Here is a 22106-nt window from a genome sequence, read left to right as displayed (position 1 = left end):
TCAGATGTAATGCTTTTGCCACTATGGCAAAAACTCTAAAAATAAATATCGTAGTTGAGCAACGTTGCATGAAAATAAGGTAGTGGAAAATTTTCAATTTTGTTTTTGCGTGACAAGTAAATCCACCCTCAAAATTGGCAGTCCGGCTTTATTGTTTCTGTAGTATTGTTAATATTGTTATCTATACTTCTATACTAATACTAATATACATAAAAAGCTGAAGAGTTTGTTTGTTTGAACTACTGGTTCAAATTGAAGGTTTTAGGCTGTTTACCATAACCCTGCGACTAATAGGAGCGAAGGTACAATTGAAAATGTGGAATAAACAGGGCAGATATAAATCATAACTTAAATCTTCTAACCACGCGGACGAAGTCGCGGGCAACAGCTAATTAATTATATAGTATTTGTTATTAATTATAAGGAACCCTCAAGATATGCAACACCAACTTGCACTTCTCCATTGGACTTAACTACTTTTCTGCGTGCCTTACCTTGTGCTAAAGTTTAAGCGTTTTGAAGTGCGGCTAGAATCCTATCAACCAATTAGATTGATTGACCAAGTACCTATTTAATTTTCATAACCGATTAAACAGTTGTTTAATTACTTCACATTAAATATTATAAATTCGCGCTTTTATTCTTTACTTTTCAATATGAATTTAAAACTAAGCCTAGATTAGATTCTTACTAATTTAGTAGAATTTTGCATACTACGTTAACCCAGTTCATATGTTTCTGGCGTAAAAAGAAGCGCCTCAGCGCGCCGTTTTTTGGCTTGTCAACCGAAACCACGCAACATTTTTCGCTCGAAATATTTTACAAAACGTATCAATTTCCTAATGTACTATTCAATGGAACGTAGAAATAGATGCGCCGTACAAAGTTAAGTGATATTCAACACAAGTGATAAGTTAAAACGGACTTATAAGCGTTTTCCCACCGTAGTGACCCGCGAACTCTCAACATGCCTCTGTTAAAAAGGAAAGCATTTGAGAAATCAAAGGCGTCGGAGTACCTCAGGGATGATGATGAAGTCTTCCACTGCGAGATCACCGATGAGATATTCAAAGATTATGAGTGAGTGTGATAAAAAACATAATAAACGCCGAATTTTTGCGAAATTCTTACGTTAAAATGTAGTTATCAGTTTACGGGGACCGTTGGCATTGTCAGCGCGCGGCGGGTCGCGCAACAACGCGAGCGTGACACAATATTTCGCTATTTCTGTCATTCGCGTCATAATTTTTATCATTATTGAATTATGTTTGTTGAATGTTTGTTTACAGGGAATACTGTGAAAGAATCATTCTTGTTAACTCCATGGTGTGGACATGTGAGATGACAGGGAAGAATAATTTGACATACTCAGAGGCTTTACAAAGTGAGAAGGCAGCGAGGAGAGCTTTGAAAGACTTTCCAATGGAGCTCCGTATACCAATACTGTTCCTTGCAATGCAGACTAAGAGGTGTTCCTTTGCTGAGATGACTGAGGATGTGTTCAATTTTGTGAGGGACAGGTACTTTGTTGGGGAGACTGTAGAGGCTTGCCTGGAGGGGGACCAATGGAGTGAGGCCCACATACTGTCCGTCACAGCACAGAAACAACACCCAGACAGGTAACTATTTGTTACATTAATAGAAATACTCATTTACTTACAAAACATATCACCTATTACAAAAGATAAGGCACAGCTAATCATTCAGTAAAACAATATTTAAAAACTTTAACTTCATATTCATTAATTCATGTTAAAAAGCACAAATTCTAGTAGGTGATTATGTTGTATGTTAAGTTTATGCTGACTAATAACTTTGCTCTATATTTCATCATAAACACACATAGTTATATTATACAAAAAAAAAAACAATTTCCTCAAGAGTTTACATGCCCTTGAATCCAACAAAATAAGTAAGCAAATAAATTTCCACACTGTTACATACCTATAAATAAGTTCAGCAAAAAATATAACAATTAAACTCTGAAGTGGTGAAGGTCACATAAATTGGCACTAAATGGTCTAACATGACACAAAACTTGAGTAATGTACATAAAAAAAGTAAAGATACCAATATAAAATAAAAGAATGATTAATGCTCAATAAATAATAGAAAACCTCAAAATCCAAAAATCCATGGGATTAAGTTGTATTAAATACATTTGTTGTTGTATTATATACCTATGATTATCCCTACAAAAATAAAATAGACCTAATATTATCATTTTCCTTGTAAATGTTTGAGGGAATTTGATATACCTAAATAAGTAATTTGGCTTGCGCTCTTTGGGGGAGGCCTACGTTCAGCAGTGGACGGTGATAGGCTGAGATGATGATGATGATGAAATAAATAATTATAAATAATGTCAGTAAAGATCTTGAATTGCTTAAAATTTACGTAAAATATTGAATGCTATAATAATAACAACAAAAGCAGCTATGAAAAGAATAAAAACTGTATTTTTATCACAGTTTGAAAAACTTTACTTAATACACAGTGTAAAGTTGTCAATTTTAAAACTTTTACCTCCAAACTTTAATCCCAAATACTTCAGTATAAAATATGGCTAAGTAACTGAATTGATAATGTTTGTTTGGTTATTTATTTCCTTATACTCAAGACTAGAGCAATGACCTTAAATTATATTATTATCTGTGTTTCTCATTGTGTTATCAAGATTCTAATCAGTAACATTTTCAGACAATTTTTAACATGTTCAAACAAATCAATTCAACTGATTCTCAAACTAGAACATACACTACAATGAATCCTATAAGAAATCTAATTAAAATTAAATAAGAACTATAAACAATATACTATACATATATAGATTGATAGAAATAGAGAAAATAGACAAGACTATGATTAAAGTAGGTGATAATTACATACATTTTTTAATATCTTATTCAGTTATTTCAGCTCAAACTAGTAGCATTTTTTGTACTTCCAGATCCTTTACATCCAACAGACAAATATTTTTCTAGTCTTGTTAGACAAAGTTGTCTGTCATAAACCATATCATATACTTGACTTTTATTATTCAATAAATATTCACAACTTAATACTTGCGAATGTGTTTTGAAGGCTATTAAGTATGTATGACTTTTTGGGATAGCTTTTATTAGATTACAGGGCTCCTATTTAAACAAAGGTAAACACAAACTTTTATGTAATTGTGTATCATGTAAAAATAACTTATAACTGCATTAAATCAATCATTAACTTAGCCTGTCGCCATTCACTACCAGGAATAGGCCTCACAAAACACCCACAGTCAAACCATTGCAACGGTTTTGTGGGGCTTAGTTAATAAGTTACCTACCTTTTTGTTTAAAGATAAATAAATAATAAAAAAAATAAAAAGAAAAAAAAATTGCCCCTTCTATATGAAATTCTATCAGCTGATCAACACCAGCTATGCTTTTTTTTAAAAAGTTGCGTCATTTACAGCTCAGAAGTGCAGTCTGAATTACTAACACTTAGCTTGAAAACATGCAAAAATATTTGAAATTCTCAATAACATATTCCCTTTGCAGCAAAGCCCTCCTACCAGCTTCATCATACTGCTACGAGGTAGAGCAGTATGACGAAGAGAACCCGACCTCCACCGGCCAGATCGGAACGGCGCCGTTCGACCGTCTGCGCCGGCGCAAGGGCGTATACACTCGCGACAAAAACCGACTCTTCCTCAAACAGTTTGTAGAGAATGGCGGGGAAGGAGTTATTGTTATTAAGGTAGAGTGTAATAAATATATTATGTATTAATATTAAGACAAAAACTGACCAACTATCAGAAATAATGTATATTCAGAATTTAGTGTCGAAAAAACTTTAATTGTAATTTTTCAGGTACCTGAGGCAAAAAGTAGTTTCAGTTTTTTTAGACCATTTTTTTTGTTCCACAGAAATCAGCACAAGAAAAATACAGTATAAGCAAAGTGAGCTTTGACCAAATATTCACGGGCATTCCACCAGTGTTCCCATCATCTAAGAAGCTGTTGAAGTCACCACCAGCTGGCAAGAGCCAGGCCAAGCCGGGCTCTGCTTCCAAATTGAACAAGTCCCTTAAAAAAACCAGTCCCACTAAAGGTCGACAGGAGTCCATGGACAAGTTTGTTAAGAAGACTGATAAGGCTGAAGGTAAGTTGAAATAATAATGTAATTATTTTGATGTAACATAGTACCTGTAAAAAAAGTCTAAAACATATAATAATACCAAACAACACCTACCACTTTTTTGGGTGATATCTCTCCCTCACAAATAACAGTCCTATTCATTGCTAAAACAATTTTGCAAAATAGATTCTATAAGTCTTAACATTACCCCTATGCGGTAACAGATTCAAAACTATGTCTAAATGTAGTAATAATAAGGTTAAAAGTGGCTCAAAATGGTTCCTGTAATATTACTGACCTACGTTTATGTTTGTTGTACCCTATAGCACAAAAATTCAAGCCGCCTGCTGACCCAGCAGCCAAGAAGAGTGCACAAGAATTAGCAGAGAAAATGCGCAGAGCAGAGGATCAGATGCGACAGCGTAAAGAAGAAGAGAGGGCCAAGAAGAAGGAGAAAACTGCACGGTTGCAGGCTTACATGAAGGAGTGGCAGAAAGTGAAGGATGATACGGAGTTAGAAGACCAAAAGGTAAGATGACGCAAAAGGATTTATTATGCGAATGACTTATATTCGAATTATATTGAAAACATTACCCTCTTGAAAAACACTTTAATTGCGTCAGGGTTAGTTTTACGGCCCAAAAATTCAGCTTTATTCCAGAAAATTCGATGGAAAAATATAATTTGAGCTATTATGAATTTGAAAAAAAATCTTTACCTGGAAACCACGATTTTTTTCTAATTCTTAGCTTGATTAAACACACCAAAACCCTCCACTCCACAGATGATTCCAAAAGGGACTCCAATAGACGTGGAAGGCATCCCTCATCAGCATTTCGGCGACTTCCTCTCCGTCCTAGAATTCGTGCACATATACTCCGAGATCCTCAAGGTCAAGGACGTTTTCCACAACCAGCTCGACCTGGAGACCTTCAGGAAGGCTTTGACTCAAAAAGAACACGCTGGCGTGTTCAGTGACCTGATACAAATGTTTCTGACTACGATTTTCTCTTTACAAGAGGATGAAGCTGAAGAGTATAATGAAAATGGTGGCATACAACTGTCTACTGGTAAGTTATTGTTTGTAATAATAAAAAATTAAGGTGATCGGTGCATAGAGGCTTAGACCAAAATACTCTTGGAGAATAAATTGATGAACTGAAACTAAAATTCTGGCAAAAACTACTACACTATTGTTCTCCAAAAAGGTAGAATTGATATATACATCCCACTGCTGGGCATAGACCTCTTCCATTAATTGTAGGTTTTAGCATTGATCACCACACTACTTTACCGCGGGTTAACGATTGTCTTCAAACATGTGTTGTTTTCGTTTGCAGAGGATCAACATATAGACAGCGATATGGGCGTCACAAAGGCCATGGAGCTCGCCACTAAAGCCAGCAAATGGTCACAGACCTATCTAGGAACACCACTCAGCAAACTGCCTCTCGACCCCACCACAGTCAGTGAAGTTTTAAGGTAACATCATTATTCTATAAACTAATTAAGTAATTATCTCGTAATTAAGATTAGTATCAGTTATCTCAGAGTAAAAGGTTAAAATTACTATGTAATATGACAATTTGATATGTACTATGACTAAAATCATGAAATAAAATGCAAAAACAAGCTTAACTAGAATTTAGAAACAAATAATTGTTGTTATCTGTCATAATTTCCGTGTCTATTTTTATAATAATGACTAGCAATAGCAGTGTGATAATAACTAATATTATTAACAGTGAGTAATTCATTGATCTATTCAAATGTAGAGATTCTCAATATAACAAAATTTTAAGCAATTGGTATTACTATAGAAACTTACAAATATTTTAAATAAAATACAGTGGGGTACTGTATTAATGTTTATCATTAAAATAAGGGTAAGTGCGAGCACATAAAAGTAAAATGTAAAATAATAGAAATTCAAGTGTGTCATATTTACGGTCAAGCAAAACATCAAATGTCCATAAATGAAACTAGTGTACCATCCCCCTGGCAGACTGCACCTGCTGTCGTCGGGCGCGGGCCCGGGCGCGCGCTGCGCGTCGTGGCGCTACCAGGCGCGCGGCGGCTACACCAGCGCGGACGACGCGGGGCTGCGCCTGCGCGTCACGCAGCCGCGCCTGCTGCGCGCGCTCGCCCGCGCGCACGTGGCCGACCTGCCGCTAGGCGAGTGCATGCTGGCTTATATAGTCATATAACTGATGAACATTTATATGATGCATATGAATTGCAATCACAAACACGCTTTTTTCTTTTATTTCATCAATATTAGCTAATGTAACTCTTAGTTCAAATTTCCTGACTTCCTTTTTTTATCCACAGAGGATAAGTTTTTGGTGCTGCAGTGTCTAATGAACCAAATACTAAGTTACGCGACGGTGCGAGACGTCATCGAAGAGAAACTCGAGGAAATGAAGAACACGAAACAGGCGCTAAGGCTGTTACAGGTGTGTTCATTTAACTCTTTTTAAGATCATACTCTTTAAGCCATAAGAGTTTGTGGACTAAATTGCATATAAATCTAACTTAAAAGTTTTGTATCGCTTTTCAAAGTACAAATTATCTTCATTAAAATGACACATAGATATATTTTTTAGTAACAGATCGCCAAGTACTTATCTAATCAAAACGAAACTTATTACTATTTGACAGACAAACGAACGTAAACGCGAAGTCCAAGTCCAAGCCGCGAAACAAGAGCTAAAGAAGGAAGCAGCAGCCAAGAAGGAGGAGAACAAGCTGAGCGGCGAGAAGGCGCGCGCCGTGGACGAGGAGACGAAGGCAGCCATCGAGAAGCTGACGGCGGACAGCGAGGAGAAGAGAAAGGAGTACGAGAAGAAGCTGCAGGAGCTGCAGACTGAGCTGTTCGAGTACATGTCGTATGTCGGTGAGTGGCTATCCTAGTTATTTGACTGTATGTGTTGAGTTTAGTAGAAGAATTCACCACGCCATGTGTGTGACGTGTCATGATTTGAATACACAAATGCCTTGCCTAAGTCTGAGAGCTTTTGTGCAACCACCTGGTTTGTGAAACCACAAGACAAGGATTAAATTTCGTAGTCTGACACCCTTTATAATACGTGTGTGAAGCGGGTGTCATGTACTCTCTCTCCAATAGGCATTTTGTTGCACATTTTGCACACTAGAATTTGAACAAATATAAAAAGACAGATTTTTGATACCTATCCCCCCCCCCGCAGGATCTGACCGCGCTTTCCACCGCTACTGGGTGATGCGGTCGCTGGGCGGGCTGTTCGTGGAGGCGGGCGCCGAGCCGCGCGGCGTGTGCGGCAAGCCGCTGCTGCCCGCCGGCGACACCGACACGCTGCAGCATGTGCAGGCGCTCTTCGAGCAGCAGAAGGAACGAGGCGAGTAGCACGGGGCTAGACACGTTCGTGTCACGCTGAGGGGATTTATTGGACTAGCGATCACTAAACACCTGGATCTCATTATTGAAATTTGCGCCTGGTAGGCATCGAGATCTGAGGTTGTACCTATAGACCATTCACTTGTGCCGGACTTGGCCACATTTTAAGAGTAGTTATCGATGGATGAATGTCGTCTATACTGAAATTTTTTGCACTTTTTCTCTTATTAATTATTCTGAATCTCTTATTACGAAGCACTAAGGTTCATTTTAACTTACAGCCGGTAGCGACAAAGAGAACGAGTCGGGCTCAAATTCCCGCGGCAATTCTCCTAAAAAGCCGCTAGCCAACCTGAACGGGTTGTCGCAGAAGCTCAATGGGCTGGAATCCAACACGCAGCAGCTGCGAGACCTGCTCATGTGTACAGGAGACGCTGCTACCTGCCTCGTGCATGGAAAGGTAAGCTTTGCTGGGCTAATGTCGACCTTATTGCTAAAAACTCATACTCTTGTAGCCTTACCTCATTTTAATGATTAACTCATTTTTTTATTGTATTTAGCATTCAATTGAGGGTTGATACGACGGAGGGGCATTAAATTACACTACGTATACTATACGTGATTAGTATTAATTAGACACGGATTAAAAATTAAAGGCAACAGAAAGGTCCTTTTTTTGTTTTCAAAAAAACTAAATATCTTACAAATCAGAGTGAAATGCAACCACCCTTTATAACTGACCTTAGATAGTTAGGGAACAAAGCGGCAACGTCGCACGCGCGCCGAACGTGGCGTGTGTTATCTCGTAGGTATAAAGGCGGGCGGTGACAGCCCTCCGCTGGCGTTCTCTTCTATGGTAGGTTAAGCTTTCAAATAGGCACACAAACACCACCAGAACAATTGTTCTCCATTCACATTAACGCAAAATACATTTATCCCGACAGAGAATATTGTTGTTTATTTTTGTAATTAAATCACTAACTAAAGTTGAATTTCGAGTCCTATCGCAATGACAACAGTTAATCACAGGGATGGACGGGATGTTTTGCTATGATTGTCACTCGTAATGAAAGTGCTAGTGTCTGTGTGGTGTATTGCTTCCTTGTTTGCTTTGCCATTTTTTTAGCGAAAAATATTTGGTTGTACTTGTGACTTGCGTCAGAGCTGCTATACTCAGATTTATCGTTGTAAGGTGCCTGACCTATGCGTGTAGACACAATCAGCTGTTAGGAAATATACATCGTGTTCAAACGTTGCAAAAACTAAAAAAATCATTAGCGGCTAAACTACTGCTCCAATTTTATTGATTTTTGGCACAGAGGTAGAAATAGTACCTTGTATATGCAGTTCAAAGAAAAGCCCCTCCGTCGTATCAACCCAGTGTAACTTAATTTGTAAGCCTTTGCTCTGTAAATTTGTCCTTTGTTCCGGACCGTTTTGTCCTGAACTTCACACCATATGCAATGGCATGTGTTGAGTGTGTGTGTGTCGCCCAGTCGGAGCGGCCGCGCTGGTGGGTGTACCACTCGGGCGCGGCGCTGGACGCGCTGGCGGGCGCGCTGAACCCGCGCGGGCTGCGCGAGGCCGAGCTGCGCGCCGCGCTGCTGGGCGAGCGCGCGCGCCTGCTGCCGCACCTCGACCGCTGCCCCGTGCATCTGCTCAACCCCGCCGCCGCGCCCGTGAGTAGCTCTGCGGGACTCACTGTAGCTCCCCACCCCGTACTGTCGAGACCTGTTCCTGCCAGACCCGGCACGGATCTTGACCGCTCGGCGGAAGAGTGGGAATCGTTTTGCACGTGCGTACTCGTCGTCTTGAGGTGCATAGATCTGCATCAAATAACGAATCACTCATGACGGCTATGTCGCGATGTGCTGCGGGACAATCACTGCACGTTGTACGCCCCTCGCCTCACGTCATACCGCAAAAGGGACCCAATAAATCACTTCTGCGCAGATGAAGGTCAGCGCTCAAGATCCGTGCCGGTAAGTATACCAGCTAAAATCACTGCAAAAATTTATACGACTTTGCTGATTTTGTAAATTTTCTCATATTTAAACATTTTGCATTTTGTTGTTACCTTGATTCTGGGATAGGTCCATTGCGCAGAAAACCGTTTCATTATGGTTTCACATAAAAATGTGAGTAATGGACTGCAATAATAATTGATTGGTATTTATGTGTCAGGCCCCGGCCGTCCCGACGCACTACACGCGGCTGCGCAAGCCGCAGCTGTCGCTGGCGGTGCCGGCGGACTGCTCGCTGGCGGAGGCGCTGGAGCTGTCGCTGCGGGACCACATCCTCGAGCTGGAGGAGAAGATCTTCCACGGCTGCCTCGGCGCGCTCAAAGTCAAGGTGATACATTTTTAAAATAGCAAAATACGTACTAGCTTTTGTTAACATACGAACTTATTATTGTGTTTCCGATTCCGCCTTTTCCATCCTCCATTCCTTTATGTAACATTATATATGCATGAAAAATAAACTATTTGCTTTTAGGAATCATTGCTCATTTATCTGCACGAAAAGTGTATACGAAAATACCCAATCCTACTCATATTATAAACGCGAAAGTTTGTTCGATTTAGATGAAACTGGTGCACAGATAGTTACCATGATTAACGCACAGGATCGTTTTTATTCCCCCCCCCCCCACCTCCGGTATTTAATGTTCCCGTCGGATCACTTTTTATTTATTTGTTTGATGGCAGGACCGCGAGGCCTGGCGCGGCACGCTGATGCTGCGCGGCTACGACAAGCAGGCGGAGTTCCTGACGTGGGGCCCGCGCCAGCAGTACCGGGACGACTACCACCTGCCCGACGGAGAGCTGCACGTGCCCGACGGTATGCCTTAACTATTTAATCGATTTTTAAGCAATATTTTAAACAAATCTACATATAACCCCATGGCTGCTCTCATCGGACAATTTGCCGGAATCTTTGAGGGTTTTAGCCCAATCAAAGATAAAATCCACCTGATAATGTAATGCTGTTTGACATGAACTACTTTAGTAACTATATACAATATGCGAGGGGCGCATTTAGCCAGAAATCGTTGATTTGTATTATAGACAGTGCATTAATACCAATACGCGTGCATCTGACACAGACATGGAGGAAGAGGAGCGGCAGTCCATCGCTTTAAACAAATACCGCGACCCGGGGCACTACCTGGAGGCGCCGCGCAACGGGCTCAACGGCCCCGGGCCGGCCTCCGCCGCGGCCCCGGCCCCGGCCCCGAGCGGCCCCACAGTCCGCGCGCTGGCCTCGGCCCTGCTGCAGGTGTCGCGCGCCATCCACCACAAGTACCTGCGCCGCCCGCTCGGTAACACTCACCACTACATACACTGATCTCCTATTCCCCTGACAACTCCATACCCCTTCGACCGCTTCTTAAAAACTAAACGCCCTAGTATATCTTCCACAGTTTCGAATCCACTACAACACTGAATTCACGTTTCGCGATATCTGTATGGATATCGTTCTAGATTACTCCTATATTTTGTTATATAGCATAATCTGTTAAATTGACTGAGGCAGAAAAAACCTTTCATTTAACGTTTTCTTTTATACTACGTAAGTAGCTCAGTACACAATCATAACAAAAACCTTCATACCAGGACTCGACGACAAAGAACGAAAGGACCGTGAAGCAAGAAATAAGCCCTTAGACCTGGAAGCCCTGGAGCGATGGGAGGTATCCCTCATGGAGTGCAAGAGCCTGTCGCAGCTGGTACTGCACCTGTTCACGCTAGACTCCAGCATCACGTGGTCAGCCAGCATCCTCAACGCAAGCTGCCGGCTGTGCAGGCGCAAGACAGACCCCGACAACATGCTGCTGTGCGACGGATGCAATAAGGGACACCATCTATACTGCTTGAAGCCCAAACTTACCGTAAGTGGATTAATATATAGTCTGAAACTGCACTGCACACGACTAAACTAAGTCCTCTTTTAAACTACGATTGATCGCTTCGGATTAACGATTTTACAAGCTTATTTGTATGTTACTTCTTTCTCAATTCGATTTTTCATTTTTTTTTTTGCCAAAAGTAAACATATTTTACTGCCTTAACTGTAAATTGAACTTTAAGTAGTATGAGCTTAAGTTTCAATTCAAATGTTCGTTTTACCGTTGTGCTTGAACGGTTCGGTAAGTAGGCATTGATTCTCGCTCTCATAAGTCGAGATCCTTATGGAGTATGCACATAGCACATAAATAGCTTATTATTACTTTATGTATTTATATCACTTTATTAATTTCACGCTATCAGTCGAGTGTACCTATACAGGTAAGGCGAATCACTTCTACAATGATGAGTGTACAAATAATATCTTATGTCATATTAGAAGGCTAATATGTACAATTTGTATTGCAGAAAGTGCCAGAAGGCGACTGGTTCTGCGACCAGTGCAAACCCAAAGAACGAACACCTCGGAAGAGAAGGAAACTCTTCTCCGACGATGATATAGAAGAAGAATTAGATAGCAGGTGAGAATACATACGTAAACGATAGTTTTAATTTTGAATACGTTATTGCACAGCAAGAGTTCAATGAATTGTGACTTTAATATGTGATTTTGCTTGTTTCGCCATGTCTTACGGAAAGACGGACACACCGATATTATAATCAGTAAGTGTGATTTTGTGTGTATTATGTTTATAATATATTTTGATTCGTTCAAAAATATTGTTTAATGTCATGATTCTTGAAGACCAAAATTTTGCGATGTGTTATGAGACACTGAGGAAGGTAGCAGCGTTGTTTGCTATGTTTGAGGGACATATTGACTGCTGACGCATTACATTTTGACAGTTGTCGAGTTTAACATGTTGTGTGTTGTGGTGGGCAGCGCGGCGGACGCGGACGTGGACGCGGGCGTGTGCGGCGGCTGCGGGTCGGGCGGGCGCCTGGCGGCCGGCTGCGGCGGCTGCGGCGCGCGCTACCACGCCGAGTGCGCCGAGCCCCGCCCCGCGCGCGCCGCGCGCCGCTGGCTGTGCGCCGCCTGCCGCAAGCCGCACAGGGGTGAGCACACCGGCATCATAATGTTACATTGTCAATAACACCATGTGCCACGAAATAACATCTATCCAGGCCTATATTTGACTTGCGTCAAATAAATTGCTTTATTTAGGAATCCTCATTATCTAGCTCACATAACATTTATCTTGTTTTCAACGTAATTCGTCAATCAAGGTCACCACGTCAAATAAGATGTGCGCAAAGCAACACGGGTTCGATCCCCGCGTAGGACAAATATTTATGTGATTCATAAATATTGTTATTTAATAATTTTGGAATCGCGCAAAAAAATGATAAATTACCATCTATGGAAGACATTTTTCAAACATAAAAAACAAACTATAGAACTGTGTATTATGCAAATGATTCAAATCACGTATGTTCACAAACTCGGAAACTTCAATTCGGCCAAAATTTATTAATTTGCCTTAGTTTCTTTTTAATTTAATTCTGATTTATAACATCAATTCTGTGATCAAAAGTAAAAATGTATCTGACTCCAATCTACTTTTCGATGGACGTGTATACTTCGAGTCCCTGTGCCTGCTCCCGGTAGGTTGCGTAGGCAGGTAGTGTCCAGGCCAGCTAACGTGTGTGTGTCGGTAGAGGCTAGCGGGCGGCGCAGCGCGGCGGCGGCGCTGTGCAACATCCACCACTACACGCGCGCCCTGCACCGCACGCCCGACTCCGGTGCGTCCGACACACCGACACACCGCTTGGCTACTCCGCCGCTAATTATGCCGCTTCTGTTAACCATACATCTCCCTCTCTCTCTCTCTCACTGTCCTTTTCAATCTTATAAATGTTTATTGAAGAAAATATAATATTCAAGAAGAACTACCATTTCTAGATGTGGAATTATCAATGTCATTCAAGTCAATTTTACACTTAAATCAATTTCATGGGCAAATTCAAAGTGATATATATCAACTAATTCCCTAATACCCTTAAAATATTACTATCGCCGTCTCACACAGTCAATGTATGGAAGTGTGCTTGTTAATTCTGTGGTTGTCCTATCGTCTGTAACGCTGTACTAACTCATCGGCTTCTCACAAGCTTCACTCATTCGTCTGGTCATGTTGTTGTAATTCATCGCATAATGGTCTTACCATATACTCATAATTTTCCGTCTTATGCATGTGCAGAAAACCTGTGTTCAAGTTTTGTTTGGTTTCTATGACTAATAACTTCCAGTTTGAGATTGGGGTATTTTACCTTTACTTTTATAATCATTTACTCATAAAACGGACTATAAATCGATCCTCGCTAATGTAATAATGTTATCTTTGTGCTTGATTTGGAACCAGCTGAGTATCTCAAAATACACTGGAGGAAGATTTTCATTTGTTTATCATTTCCGGGTACAAATAAGTTCAAGTAACGAGTATACTGAAAAAATAACGTGTTCAAACTGAAGGAACGAACTCTCTCGGCACTAAACGTTATATTTTTGTTCACCTTAGCATAATATAAAGAATAAAGGTGAATTACCGAACCAAGGATTTCCCTTCTATTTCGTTTTTTATATTTTTTTTCAGGTTTCACAGCTTACTAACACTGCATTATGTCGCTCACTCACATACCATTACGAATGGCTGCTCAATCCATCTATAAACATTGTCACGGATTAATTAATAAATGGAGTGATATAACTATTTCCTGTTACAAAATTGTATTGATCGATGAAAACATTAATTTATTACGTATGGTGGAAAAATCATGGACGTTTTAGTTACACTGTAAATATTTTGAAGCAAAAAGTTGTAAAAGTTGTTATTTTCGTGCCATCACAATTTCATACATTTTTATTATCCCGTCGAAAATCTATCGCTGGCACTCCATTTATTAGTAATTCCGTTAATTGATAGTGATGGAAACTAATAAAGTTTGTTTTGCAGACTCAGACGACAGCGAAGACAACACGGCGCTGGTGAAGCTGAAATCACGACGCTCGCGCGCCAGCAAGGAGTCCTCACCAGTTCACAACGGAGGGGCGAAGAGGGGGAGGAAGTAAGTAGCTAACTTTGTACCTTATTTATAGTCATAGATGGAATACTTACACGTTACTGCACACTACATACTTTGTAGGAATCACAAACTAATCTAGGGTAGTCTTAGGGCTTAAGGTGGTCAGTTCCAAATTATATAATAATAACAAATTCTAGTGGCAGTTTGCCCAAAAAAGCGCAGCCCGGCAGTTTTGTGAATGTCATCAATAATACAGACCTTGCTTATTGCTTTGCATTAAGGTTGTAAATACAAGTATAAAATGTTTCTATTATTCGTTTTTCATGATTGATTTTGTAAAATAAAGTGACGCCGACGCCGTTCCATTACATATAATTATGTTGTATTTTATTACAGATCAAAAAGTAATGAAGAAATCAACACAAGCGGACACAGCGGCAGAAGATCAAAGAACTCGCTCACAAATGGTGTCCATGGTATGTATCCAATTGTCTTGAATACGTAATTATACAAATCCTAATCCTTTCCCCTTAATCTACTGTTCCAATGCCGAGACAAATACCGTTGAAAACTCCTATTGTTTTGTCCAATTAATATCGCTCGAAGATTGCGTTGTTGTTTATTATATTGTACATGTGTGGTTACAGAGGATCGACCAGCGCGAGAGAGCAGCCGCAAGCGCGGGCGGCGCGCGTCCCCCGCCCTGCACGCCGACCTCATGCAGCAGCTGCTGCGGGACGTCATGAAGCACAAGGATTGCTGGCCCTTCTACGAGCCCGTGTCGCTGGAAGATGTTAGTACCCACAAGTCACAACACGGACTGAACCTATGCTAAAACTTAACTTAATGATAGTAAACATTAATCGAGACTTTAAAATCAATGACTCAATTAATCCAGCTTATTACAAGCCAGGGAGCAGACGTAGGCTTGTAGTAAGCTGGGTTTGAATATTTTAGATTAAACTTCTAAATAATGATCCGTGTTGTAGGTACCTGACTACCTAAGCGTGATCGAGCAGCCGATGGACTTCTCGACGATCCGCAACAAGCTGGAGGCGGGCGAGTACGACACGGACGACGACCTACTCGGCGACGCCGCGCTCGTCTTCCTCAACTGCTACACCTACAACAAGGACTCGCATCCTGTCGCCAAGTCAGTATCACCTACATACACACAAATTCATACAAAAGTACTTTACTTACGTGGCAACTATCAAATTGGAGAATAGTTAGTGCTAACCTGACATTTCCACAGTAGTAAGTTTTACTTGTATTGACATTTCAAAGTTTTAAAATATTCGTACTACCTTGTAGTTATCAGCCACCTCGAGAGTCTCTCGAGGGTACTCAGATACAGGGACCGGACAACCCCACTTTAGAGTTAAGCCGTTTGACAGGGTAACCCGTACACGGGGTAACTCATATCGCAGTGTTACCTTTTGTTCGAGTTACATCCTCGAAACCCAGCGAAATGGTTAACACCTTCATTATGGTAACCACGTGAAGGGGTTAACCCCTTCAATAACTTAACCCTTTGAAGTGGTTACCTTCACGAAAGGCTTTTATTCGTGTTACCCTGAATTACCCACTAAACTTGAGCTGCATACTTGCACCCTAGCGGCCCCTCATTGCTTTACTAAGACTACAGCTGATTTTCTTCTATCGCCGACGCGTAGCGCCGCGACTCACGCCTCTCGGACAAACTACCTACGCGCGAAACGTCATATAGGTAACTAGCTGTTGCCTGCGACTTCGTCCGCGTGGTTAGAAGATATAAGTTAGGAATTTTTGAACGAAAGCCCTCGAAGATTAATATTTTTCCCCGTATTTGCCACATTTTCCATTAAATCTTCGCTCCTATTAGTTGCAGCGTAATTTTATATACCTAGCCTAAAACCTTACTTGATTATTGGTCTATTGAACACAAAATGAGATCAAATTTTTTAGATGAAATTATTTATAATAATTTTAAAAAAAATCGAATACAAGTTTTTTTTCATTTTTTGCATTTTCTGAGAAGATTTGACGGGTGAATTTTCGATTGAAAATTAGAGTGTTTTTTTATATTAATTCAAAATAAGGTGAAAAAATAAATATTTTTAATCAAATAAATTACAGCGTATTTGGGACACAAAAAAGTGAGATTTCACCAAATTTCGTTACAAAAATAAATTTTTGTAAAAGATAAAAATAAAAAACCACAATCTTGGTTTTTTAGATTTTTCACATAAATTTTGAGGTTATGTGAAAAAAATGTAAACACAAAAGTTTTAGATCTTTTTCTTTTAGAACTTTGCCATTTGACTTTTTTCGATACGATATTTAGTTTTGCCGGAAATCGATAAAAACCGTTTTTTACTCTTCAAACGTCACTCCCACCCCCTTCCCGACCTCAGATCACCCGTAAATTATATTTCCTTTCATTTTTATAATATTCCCCTCCGTTTCTAATGGGTTTCATCCTACTATTTTTTTTTTTGGTTTTAAATATTATCGACCCTGGTCTACAAGTATAGACACGAAAAATATATATCACAACGTTTGAAAAGTGCGACAAGCAAAATTAAACTGTAAGATCATATCCACAATGATTTTTATTCCATGTTTACAAGTCGCTCGGTAAATGCAACAATGGCGCCGCTGGGCGGTAAGATGTCACGTGCGCTCGTGGTTATACTATTTTCAAACTAATGTCTATGATAAAGAGTGCATATTGCATTGTCTTAGGTTGGAGTGGGTTACCCTGTTACAGTGTTACAGGGTAGTAAAGGGTAACCTGTTCGGAACAGGGTTCCAGTAATCCGTTCGAAGGTGTAACATATGTCATAGGGTTTTTTCTTGAAGCGCTTAAAAAAACCCCTTCAAAAACCCTTTCAATGAGTATCCGGCCGGTCCCTGCTCAGATATAACAATCATCGATTGTATCGAAGCAGGTTATGGATATGGTTGCCGAAGTTTAATCATGTACATATTGACATTTCAGAGCCGGCAACCGTCTAGAGAAATACATGAACAAGCGTTGTTTGGAGCTGGAGCTCCCGCAGCTGCCCGGCATCGAGGTGGAGGACGAGGAGCAGGGGCAGGAGGCCGCGCGCAAGCGGCCCGCCGCGCCCGCCGAGGGGCCGCACAGCAAGCGCGCCAGGCTCTGCTGAGCAGGGACAGCTAGCTGGGGGCTTGCGGCTATGGCGGTCTTACAAAGAGCTTACCGTTGTCTCATGTTTAGTTAAGTTCAGTCTTATAACAATAACCATGACGATACCACTGAAATCAACCAAATATTTGACCCAATGTGGATCGCTGTACAAATACTTACGTTTCTATCTACAAATATTCATCATTTTCAAATGTAAATACATTATATCCAAAAAGATTTTCAATACAGCGGTTTATTCAAATCCTACTTTTCACTTTAACAAAAATTTGGAAAGTTCAAAGCATTTATAACGACCAAATATGTCTTGCAAAGTATTATTCGTGAGGTATTATCATAACAAAATATAGAAGTAACTAACAGATGCAATTCTTGTTCATTGCCTGGTTCTAAAAGTTGTACAAAATCATAAACAATTTGCCGACCACAATTTGCACAGAACCATGTTCTGCAATCGTAGATCATTTTCTTATAGATACCGCATGTGTAACATTGTATATGCGTACGAGTGTACTACATTTTGAGAAGTTGGCTCGTATGCGGAATCTATTAAGAGGTTATCTATGTCTGTGTCTAATACATTTTTTTACTTAAACTCCAGAAAAATGGACGTGGGAATTTTATTAAATGTTTACTAATTCAAAAAACTATAAATTCGGAATTTTGGAGTGAATACTTATCAGTAAATACGTCAAAAAACTAACAAGAAAACAATGTAAAAAAATTATAAGTGATATTGTTAAATATAACAAAAAAATGTCTGTATATTTGCTGATACTGATAAATTATTTGTTATTAAGATGTCGCCGTGTTCGGCGTTTGTGTAGGACATGTATCACGTTGTAAATTACTAGGTGTAATGTCAATTGTAGCGTTATTAAAGACGGCAAGCTTTATTAATGATATAAGTGAGACTCTGAGCTAACAAGTTATATCGAGTAATTTAATGTGTAAATTTGTAGTTAGTTGTGGTTAGTAGTACCACTTTTAGAGCTGTCATTTTATTTCATAGAATAATGCACCTTAAAACCTATTAGATACAGATCTGATTGCTTTGTGTTATTTTAACCTTTGAATAATAGATGCGTTATGTTGGCTTGCCCGATTAGTAGGATCCAAAAGAATATAGCTAGCAGCAGCTATGAGCAATCCGAACATTTCACATTGACACATTATCGTGACTATTAAATGTGGTACTACTAAATAATTGCCTTTGTCTTGCTGTCGACAAGTAAATTGTATACATTCCCTATAGCATTACTATGAAAATATAATGAAAACTATGTATAGGCGTACTCAAACTCTCGTAACCATAACTTTAAAACACACTAACAATCGAATCCATTTTCAACAGTCTTCCAATATTTACTCCGGATTCTGAAAAGCAAATCGATTTCGACAGTTACCAGCCTTTGATTGACTGTATGCATAGCCGAGTGGTTTAGGTTATCACATGAAACCTACCGTGCGCGACAAGTCGTGAGGGCGATCCTCGTACAGGACAAACATGTGTGAAATCAACAAATGTTTTTCTGTCTGGGTGTCTTGTGTATGTAACTTAAATTCTTGTGCTAACCGTCGCGACACAAAGAAAATAAAATTGATTTCTGATAAACTTTTCAGAAGTCAGCGGTAAGTTTCAATGTTTTAACAATGCAGTAATAGGAGCTGTTCTTATAATAAATTAATAACTAGAACAACAGTGTGTACACACATTTTGACGCCCAAACAATTAATCTAGATACTAGAATTCTGTAAATGTGTGTAAATAATTTGTACTGTCTAGAAAATAAACAAGTTGAGAATTTTTAAAGCTAGTTACTTTTTGCTGTCCATCTAAATGTTTTCTTAAGTAATTGTTATTGCGTTGTAAATTACATGTAGATGTTAACGACAGTCTACGCATGTGTTCAATGTTCAATAGTTTTTCAAGCCAAAGTAATCAAATGCATTTATAAAACTGGTCAGTCTTTCCCAATAAATGAAAGACCACACTATTTTTATATATCCAACACTACAAAATTACACTGCACATCATACTAAAAAAAAAAGTTTAATTAATCATAAATAATGAACTTGCTTCTTGTGTGTTTTGTTTTACATATTTTCTGTGTCAATTTCCACTGCATTTTTCCTTTCGTTCTGGTTTTGAATTAATTACGTATCTGATTAGCACTGCGCAAGTTGTATCCAATTCCATTAACATTTAATTAAAAATAATAAATTCTTGCTTTGTTTGTTGTATATGTACATAAGTCTATTCAAGTGTAACAGTACCTAATGTTTTTAACAAGCGAGTGTAGCATATCGACTGACTAATACGCGGTATAGTGTGTAAAGGAGCATTGAAGACGCATTTCCGAAGCTTATTTGTACGAACGCAAAGCCAGCGAAGACTACTGTGTGCTAGCCTGTAGACATTACTTTTAGTTTTAAAATTTTTAGTGCATAAGTTTGAACCTAGTTTTACTTTATCCAACACTTAAATCTCGTGTTTTCGATCAATCGAACTCAAAGTTGTGTTATGTTTTGCTAAATTTTATTTGTTTTTTTTTTAGTTGAACAAGATTGGTCTTTTACCTGAGGCATAGCCGGTCTTTTATTTGATATTAAGGAAGAACGATTGTATTCCAGTGGACATGGTTTGCATGAAATTATTTGATGGTGATTTAAATACTCATGTCTTATTGTAACTTGTTACTAGTTTTGTGAACAGCCATGTCGTACAGTACTTATACAAATTATGTTCTTCAATAAGTATTATACTAGTGAGCTCTCGCTGGAGGACAGTCAGTGTTGATTAACAGTGTGCTGTCAGTTGTTGATTAGACAATAAATTGTTCCAGTGCATTCCTACATAATAAACTTGTTCTCAGTGATTTGTTTTCCGTAATAATGATGATCATTTTGTCTGCGATTATTTATTTACGTAATTTATAAGTTTTATATTAATTTATATTGTAGTGAATAAAGCACCCACGTACAGTTGTTGCTGTTTTAATTAATTGCCTTAGTGTACACAAGTAAATATTAATGATAAAAGTTTTAACCCACTCAAAATTGAGAAATAAGTTTTACGCAATTAAGTTCATTTTTGCTAAGTAATAGTTGCGCTATTCTGACGCGAAATTCCAAAGAAAAAGCTAGAAAAAATAAGTGTTCATAAAAAAATGGGGATTTTGAAAAAAAAGGCTAGAACAGTTTCATAGAAAATGGGAAAACATGGGTATAGCTAAAGGTGTGCTTCATTGTTCATCTGGGAGGTATAATTTTTAACATATAAAGGAAAAATTCTCAAGATAAAAATAATAAAATAAGTAACTAGCACATGATTTAATATTTCGCTTACAACATAAATAAATCACACAAGTTGATGATTATAACCCAGGACTATAGGTTTTGTTCTTAATTTAATGGTGCTCAGCAGCTTCCTTCCTCCTGATTTCAGCCCATTTGCTGACATTGCCGGGTGAGTTAGCTGGAAACAAGAAATAGGAGTCAGTGCCAATAGTATACAACATTATATGCTTAAGATATATACAACCTACAGCACTTTAGTTTTTAATTCAAATATCATTTAATTCACGGTTAGTTGTATTATTTTGCTTAACAAATTTATTATTCTTCATCTATATAATATTATGGTGAAACTTAAAAACGTACCATGATAGATAATTTAATATTTGCAATGGATTGTTAGAAATTTTACTTCTTTTTTTCTAATAAGACTAAGGGAACCTTATCAATAACTCTGTTCCATTACACGGTACAATACAGTGGTTGTTACTTCTAGCCTCTGAATCTATATACAACTCTACAATCTAGTATACAACAAATAGTGGCGTAACCTTGAATAATCATCATTCCTAGCATTTAGCATGCGTAAGTCTATCTGTATGTATTTAAAATGTACAAAATAAGCAGTTATTATAAGCAAAATAATTACCCAGTTTGTGGATCTTGTAGAACACGGGGACAGAGATGGCGAGACCGAACATCCAGTAGCGCCAGATCCATTGGTTCTGGACGTAGAACTTCAACGGGAACTGCGCGATCTTAGCGCTGAAGGTGTAGGGGAACTTCATAGGGCGACCCGGGGCGTCCGACATCGTGATAGCTGGCTGGCTGACGGAAGAATACACACAAATTATTATGTAATGTTACTCAAACTTACCTCCAATGTCGCTGTAATATTACTAATGTGAATACTGAAATATTTAAAGTGATAATAACATATCTAGTTTAGTTTTCGTATTTGTAATAACGACTTATGTCATTTAACTAGTATAAATTAATTTACCTAAGTTGTAACAAATAATTTTATAAAAATTCTAACCTTTCCTGCGACAAGAACAGACAGATTATCGACAACAGGAAAATTAGAGTCGCACCAAAAAGAAAAAAGTTGCATAATCGACTAAAAATGTTTACGTTTATGTTTCTTTTCGTTTTATAATAACGTAACTTTTAT

General features: G+C 38.9%; 2 protein-coding genes across 3 annotated transcripts; one reads left to right on the top strand and one right to left on the bottom strand.

The window, feature by feature from the left end:
* Nucleotides 1-734: 734 nt before the first annotated feature.
* LOC113504729 (bromodomain adjacent to zinc finger domain protein 1A-like) lies at nucleotides 735-20623 on the top strand. The gene is made up of 24 exons (XM_026887147.1): nucleotides 735-1080; nucleotides 1290-1619; nucleotides 3537-3735; nucleotides 3906-4140; nucleotides 4443-4645; nucleotides 4901-5186; nucleotides 5457-5598; nucleotides 6122-6291; nucleotides 6448-6572; nucleotides 6778-7012; nucleotides 7326-7493; nucleotides 7774-7952; nucleotides 8989-9171; nucleotides 9677-9844; nucleotides 10201-10333; nucleotides 10599-10814; nucleotides 11110-11384; nucleotides 11869-11981; nucleotides 12344-12516; nucleotides 14415-14526; nucleotides 14881-14960; nucleotides 15132-15277; nucleotides 15474-15637; nucleotides 17468-20623. The coding sequence occupies exons 1-24, from the start codon at nucleotides 968-970 to the stop codon at nucleotides 17634-17636; spliced, it is 4317 nt and encodes a 1438-aa protein (XP_026742948.1). The 5' UTR covers nucleotides 735-967; the 3' UTR covers nucleotides 17637-20623.
* A 326-nt stretch (nucleotides 20624-20949) lies between these two features.
* Nucleotides 20950-22053, bottom strand: LOC113504730. Of its 2 annotated transcripts, none has more exons than XM_026887148.1 (3): nucleotides 21972-22053; nucleotides 21582-21760; nucleotides 20950-21113 (listed from the first exon to the last, which is right to left on the bottom strand). In XM_026887148.1, the coding sequence occupies exons 2-3, from the start codon at nucleotides 21742-21744 to the stop codon at nucleotides 21046-21048; spliced, it is 231 nt and encodes a 76-aa protein (XP_026742949.1). In that variant the 5' UTR covers nucleotides 21745-21760; nucleotides 21972-22053; the 3' UTR covers nucleotides 20950-21045. The 2 variants fall into 2 exon arrangements, with proteins under 2 accessions (XP_026742949.1, XP_026742951.1); XM_026887150.1 differs by having other exon boundaries at nucleotides 21936-22024.
* Nucleotides 22054-22106: the final 53 nt, after the last annotated feature.

The sequence above is a fragment of the Trichoplusia ni genome, chromosome 23 (genome assembly GCF_003590095.1).
Source record: "Trichoplusia ni isolate ovarian cell line Hi5 chromosome 23, tn1, whole genome shotgun sequence".
Lineage (NCBI taxonomy): Eukaryota > Metazoa > Arthropoda > Insecta > Lepidoptera > Noctuidae > Trichoplusia > Trichoplusia ni.
Note: the sequence above shows the minus strand (reverse complement) of the source record. Positions and strands in the feature narration are given on the sequence as shown.